At 38.5% G+C, this 6,501-nt stretch overlaps 1 protein-coding gene across 2 annotated transcripts in view; it reads right to left on the bottom strand.

The window, feature by feature from the left end:
• USP37 (ubiquitin specific peptidase 37) overlaps positions 1 to 6,501 on the bottom strand; it is a 111,087-nt gene that overhangs the window by 30,818 nt on the left and 73,768 nt on the right. For both annotated transcript variants that reach the window (XM_012802259.2, XM_023510329.1), the window contains 2 exons: positions 3,498 to 3,615; positions 1,455 to 1,534 (listed from right to left, as the gene is read on the bottom strand). In XM_012802259.2, the coding sequence (XP_012657713.1) occupies positions 1,455 to 1,534; positions 3,498 to 3,615 (198 nt within the window). The remainder of the gene's footprint in view (positions 1 to 1,454; positions 1,535 to 3,497; positions 3,616 to 6,501) is intronic.

Here is a 6,501-nt window from a genome sequence, read left to right as displayed (position 1 = left end):
GGTTGAGCTATAGGTGCTGAGCCAAAGATAAAATCTTAAGATACCTATAGAAATCAGTGTATCTTAAATTTAAGTTTATTTTATTTTATTTATTTTTTTTTTTGAGAGAGAGAGTCTTGCTATTGTTGCCCTTGGTAGAGTGTCATGATATCACAGCTCACAGCAACTGTAAACTCTTGGGCTTAAGCGATTCTCTTGCCTCAGCCTCCCAAGTAGCTGGGACTACAGGTCCCCACCACAACCCCCGATTGTTTTTTGGTTGTAGTTGTTATTGTTGTTTGGTAGGCCTGGGATGGATTCAAACTTGCTAGCTCTGGTGTATGTGGCTGGTACCCTAGCCGCTGAGCTACAGGCACTGAGCCTCATGTTAAGTTTAGAATAAACTAATTTTAACACAAATGATCTACAAGGAAAAAAAAAAGCAAACAAGGAGAAAAATTCCCCTTTTGTTCCCATTTGAAAGACCAAACAGCTAGACAATGGGAAAGGCAAGCGATATCTAGCTTGCAAAGTCAGAGTAGTTTTTAAAAATTGTATACTGGTTTCCTTAGTTAGTGAAAGCTGCTAACAACCAATCCTTTGCCTTAAACTTTCTTCCTCTCACCCTGCTACCTCAAAACACTCAAAAATAGGAAAGAACAAAGTCTCTTAAGTAAAAAGTACAGACTATGGTCAATAAAATAATACTGCTATGATTTATAGTCATTTCTTCAAAATAAACCCATTTTGTAGAAAGGAGATTATGGACTGTAAAAGAACTAGTCTCTAGGGGCTAGGTTCCAGAAACTTCACACTTGCCAATAGAAAACTGAAGGTAAGAAAAGAAAGCAAAGCATTCTACAAGCAAAGTGCCTCATAAATATTTAATGGTAATAATACCCTTGCTTGTGTTTAAGATCTATTAACCACATCACCATTTTTTGTAACTAGTTTATTTTTATGTTTGTTTATACAGAACTAACACAAGTTAATTTCATTCTTAATTCAGAAAATTAATCTTATGATTATAGAAAACTTACTAACTTGTAAAATTATCTGAGAAAAAGAAATGCAAATATCACAAAAAATTACTCTTATTTTCATGCACATGTGTATTTCTCCATAGCAGATTTTTCCTGAAGTTTTGGAGGGAGATGACAGCAAAACAGAGAACTGAATGTTACATATTAATGAATTTAAAAATCTACTGGCTAGTCTCTTTCATTATTCCAAAGTGTCACTAGCTATATCATGTTATTGCCATCTTCTTAGGACTCTCAAGACTCTTTCCTTCTTCAACATTCCAAACCTATTTCCTTTATGGAAGAGCATTTTGTAATAGCTCTCTACCCTTTATACGCTTCACATTTCAGCTTTGCTAGTCTCCTTTACCAATTCATTCTAGGTAAGCTTCACTTATTTGGTAGTACTTATATGTACTTCAAAAAAGAAAACTGAAGAGCAATTAAATTTACCTGGGAAGCCTATTAAATTTGTGCCTGACAAGAGCACACTTTCCACCACACTTCTCACAAGAATACTCAAGTTCTTCTGCCTATACAAAGAGGGAAAAATAAAGAAGCATGAAGTTGAATTGAATCAACATTAAATTCAAATAATCTTTTCTAGTTTTATTAGTTCAGTGGAATGAACCAGTTTAAATTTTGTATCTAGAACCATAAGCCTTACCAAATTAAGACATAGTATTCAAAGACTACTTATCTTATATGACATGCTTAAGACATAGTATTCAAAGAATACTGATCTTAACATCTAATTTCTAATTCAGAATTCCCAATTTCTCCTTTTATCAAGGAAACACTTAAATTTATGATAGTAACTAGACTCTAGCAGATTCCCAACCTTTTCCCCATGGATACATGTGAACCAATCCCAAGAATATATCCAGATTTTAACATGTGGTTGTAGTAGAGATAAGATCACCTTTGGGTTAGGCAAAGTTTTCGGTCTGTTCTGTGTAATGCTGTCCCTTTTTTACAACTGAACTCAATCTTCTAGTGATAAGCCACTAAGAATAACTGTTCTAAAAGGACCAAATCTGAGGGTAGATATCATTACCTAGAGAAAACTGAAATAAGAAATTCTTTTTTTTTTTTTTGAGACAGAGCCTCAAGCTATCCCCCTGGGTACAGTGCCATGGCATCACAGCTCACAGCAACCTCCAACTCCTGGGCTCAAGCGAGTCTCCTGCCTCAGCCTCCCAAGTAGCTGGGACTATAGGTGCCCGTCACAATGCCCGGCCATTTTTTTTTTTTTTTTTGGTTGCAGCCATCATTGTTGTTTGGCGGGCCCGGGCTAGGGATTCGAACCCGCCACCTTAGGTGTATGTGGCTGGTGCCTTAGCTGCTTGAGCCACAGGTGCCGAGCCGAAATAAGAAATTCTTAAAAATGGGGGGCAGAGGGTGGTACCTGTGGCTCTGTGGGTATGGTGCCAGCCCCATACAATGAGGGTGGTGGGTTCAAACCCAGCCCTGGTCAAACTGCAACAAAAAAATAGTTGGGTCAGGCGGTGCCGGTGGCTCAAAGGAGTAGGGCACCAGCCCCACATGCCAGAGGTGGCGGATTCAAACCCAGCCCTGGCCAAAAGAAAAAAAAAATAGTTGGATGTTGTGGCGGGTGCCTGTGGTCCCAGCTACTCGGGAGGCTTGAGGCAGGAGAATCACCTAAGCCCAGAAGTTGAAGGTTGCTGTAAGCTGTGTGACGCCATGGCACTCTACCGAGGCTGATAAAGTGAGACTCTGTCTCTGCAAAAAAATTAAAAATGAGGGGCAGGATACATAGGACAATCTTGAAAGTCTATGAATAATAATGGAATAGTAAAACAAAAATGACTAAAGTAAAAAGAATCAGGTAGAATTGAATGTGTATTATTTAAAGGACAAATTTTTTTAATCTTAGGAAGATAACTCTACTAATTTGCTATAAATAAGGATCACTGCTATATACACGATGGGGATCTTGGCAAATTTCCACCAGAGCACTGCTACAACAGAGGTCTAATTATGCATATACAAACTTTCTCAGTATCTGTAACAGTATTATCATAGACCCAAATATTTATCTACAGCTTTGGATAGATATGATTCTTCCTTCTGTTTCTAACAAAGTACATATAACCTAAGAAAAGCAAGTAGTATTTTTTCATTTCTCAGATCTTAGTATATCAATTTATATGATATCTATAATTCTAACTCACATTACTGAGTTTTAGTATATGTAATTTCAAATACTTTAAAATGTGCTTACAAATAACACATTGGTTCTACAGTTCTCTAAAAAAACACTTGCTACTGGAGCAAAATAATCTAAGCAATCAATTGTTCCATGAGTTACAATTAGATTTACCAACCTTTTAAAAAATGTTATTTATAAATACTTCTCATGTATTATCCCCACAAATAATTCTATTGAAACTATGTATTGAAAAAAATTTTCAAATACAATTATCTATGACATATAGAATTTAGGTATGTGAAAATACCAAAAATATTACTTACTCTAAAGAAAAGATCAAGGGAATCTTGAATTGAACGAGGAGGGAGTGGTTTTTTCCTACGAGGAAGGTCAATAGAGAGGTCATTAAACTGTTCTCTTTTTGGAATAATCTCTCCACATCTGTAAAAATAAAAGTAGGCAGATATAAGCATTTATAGCAATGCAAAAGAAAATACAAATATACACTTGAAAAACACTGTTCTCTCATGGAACTTAAGGTAATGACATACTATCACTGGGCATATGAATTATACATTTAAGACTTTTCTCATGCTTACTAATGTAATTTAATATAGATAAAACCTTAACTGGAAATATTAAGTACTTTCTTAAAATGCTAAATTTCACATTTTCAAAACACCTCAAACTTAAAAAAAATTAAAGCGTAACATACAAAGTGAACCAGTTATCTTTGTACCGCATGATGAATTACCAGTTAACATACCCATATAATTAACACTCAAATCAAGAAATAGAATACTATAACTCCTTAGAAGACCCCTCACAAATCTTTTCCGCATCACTACCCTCTTCCTTCTCCTCAAAGATAACAATTATTCTGACTTCCAACACTGTAGTTGAGGTTTGTCTGTTTTTGAACCTTATACAAATGGAATTACACAGCACGTTTTTCCTTTAAATGACTTGGGTTTTTTTTGGTTTTGTTTTTTGAGACAGAGCCTTAAGCTGTCACCCTGGGTACAGTGCTGTGGCATCACAGCTCACAGCAACCTCCAACTCCTGGGCTCAAGTGATTCTCCTGCCTCTGCCTCCCTAGTAATTGGGATTACAGGCACCCACCACAAAGCCCAGCTATTTTTTGGTTGCAGCTGTCATTGTTGTTTTGCAGGCTGGGCTGGATTCGAACCCACCAGCTCAGGTGTATGTGGCTGGTGCCTTAGCTGCTTGAGCCACAAGCACAGAGCCTTAAATGACCTCTTTTTGTTCAACAGGATTGTTAAGATTCAACCATGTCTGCAGCACATGACTTCAGTGCACTTTCATTGTCATCTAGTATTAGTCTGTATGAATATTCCATAGTTATCCATATTATTACTGATGGACATTTGGAATACTTCCAGTTTTTGGCTACATGAACAATGCTGCATTGAAAATTCTATGGTGCACATGTCACATGTGTAGACACTTCTGTTAGGTAGTAGAATCAAAAGCAAGACCACATCATCTCTATCAAAAATTGAAAAATTAGCTGGGCATTGTGGTGAGTAGCGGCTGTACTCCCAGCTACTTGGGAGACTGAGGTAGGAGGACTTCTTGAGCCCAGGAGTTTCAGGTGTTGTGAGCTAAACTGATGCCACAGCACTCTAGCCTGGGGCAACAGAGTGAAATTCTATCTCAAAACAAATAATTGCCTACTCCTTTCCCCTCCCAATTATGCCATTCCCAGAGATAGTAATGGTATAGACAACAAAATGGGATGGAGATTCAGATGTGAGAGGTTTTCAAGGCCAGGGATGTTAGTAAGAAAGAAGACTTGGCTCAGTGCTTGTGGCTCAAGCCGCTAAGGCGCCAGCCACATACACCTAAGGTGGCGGGTTCAAATCCAACCTGGGCCTGCCAAACAATAATGGCTGCAACCAAAAAAATAGCTGGGTATTGTGGCGGGCGCCTGTGGTCCCAGCTACTTGGGAGGCTAAGGCAGGAGACTTGCTTGAGCTCAGGAGTTGGAGGTTGCTGTGAGCAGTCAAGCCATGGCACTCTACCCAGGGGGACAGCTTGAGGCTCTGTCTCAAAAAAAAAAAGAAAGAAAGAAGACTTTAGAGTGGAAAACGCTCTGGATGAAGGATGGCATGACGAAGGAGGGAAGCAGATTTCGCTGGGGGAAAGCACCACATCCTTCTGCACAGAAAGTGAGGCTATTTGATCCTGTCCTCTGCCCTTTGAAAGGTTAGTCCAAGCAACAGAGAGTCTATGAGAGAGACAGACAGAGACAGAGAGACAGGAGGTAGGTGGGGTGGCGGGGGAGAGGGAGAATGCACAAGCACTTCAGAAAATCACTTATCTACTGGGGAAGAAAGACTGAAGAAATCATGAGAGAAGGCAAGAAATGTCACAAACCAGTGGTACAAAACTATTATTTTTATTAAAATTGTAGTAAAAAATATTAGAATGTTATAGCCAGAAAAGATGTCAGTGAACACTATTATTTTGAGCAGCCTATGAAAAATAGGTATGGAAGACAAAGAAAAATTCCAGAATAAATGGAAGTAGTACCATGTTTCCCCAAAAATAAGACCTACCCCCAAAATAAGCCCTAGCAGGATTTCTATGCATTTGTTAAATATAAGCCCTACCCTGATAATAAGACCTAGTGATGGGCGTGGCTATGCACCATATCGGCCATGCATTTCAGCACAGAGAGGAAGACATCCCCTGAAAATAAACACATCCCCTAGTGTGTTTTCTTGAGAAAAAATAAATATAAGACAGTGTCTTATTAGGGAGGAAACATGAAATCTAGGAACAGTTTCCTTAAGCTGAATTAAAAAAAATCTTCAGTGTAAAGGCTCTACTATCTTAAAGGCAATGTTAATAGAAAGTGTGAATAACTAAGTATAAACTAGTGAAACTGTAGATTTCAAAAATAAACAATGCCACAAATTTTCATTAAGGAAATAAACCACAAAGCCAGGTTTCTTATGAGTCTCACAGAGTACAAGGAACAAGATATGATGGGGTAGTATATAATTTAATTGTGTTAAGAGGGGAAGACTATGTGTAACTCAATAATTCTATATTAAGAATGTTTCATGGCTCGGCGCCTGTGGCTCAAGCGGCTAAGGTGCCAGCCACATACACCTGAGATGGCAAGTTCGAATCCAGCCCAGTCCTGCCAAACAACAATGGCAAACCAAAAAATAGCTGGGTGTTGTGGTGGGCACCTGTAGTCCCAGCTACTTGGGAGGCTGAGGCAGGAGAATTGCTTGAGCCCTGGAGTTGGAGGTTGCTGTGAGCTGTGATGCCACAGCACTCTACCTAGGGCAA

This window comes from Otolemur garnettii, unplaced genomic scaffold (assembly GCF_000181295.1).
Source record: "Otolemur garnettii isolate 467f Iridium unplaced genomic scaffold, OtoGar3 scaffold00013, whole genome shotgun sequence".
Lineage (NCBI taxonomy): Eukaryota > Metazoa > Chordata > Mammalia > Primates > Galagidae > Otolemur > Otolemur garnettii.
The sequence above is the reverse complement of the archived record's forward strand: the minus strand, read 5'-3'. Positions and strand labels throughout refer to the sequence as shown.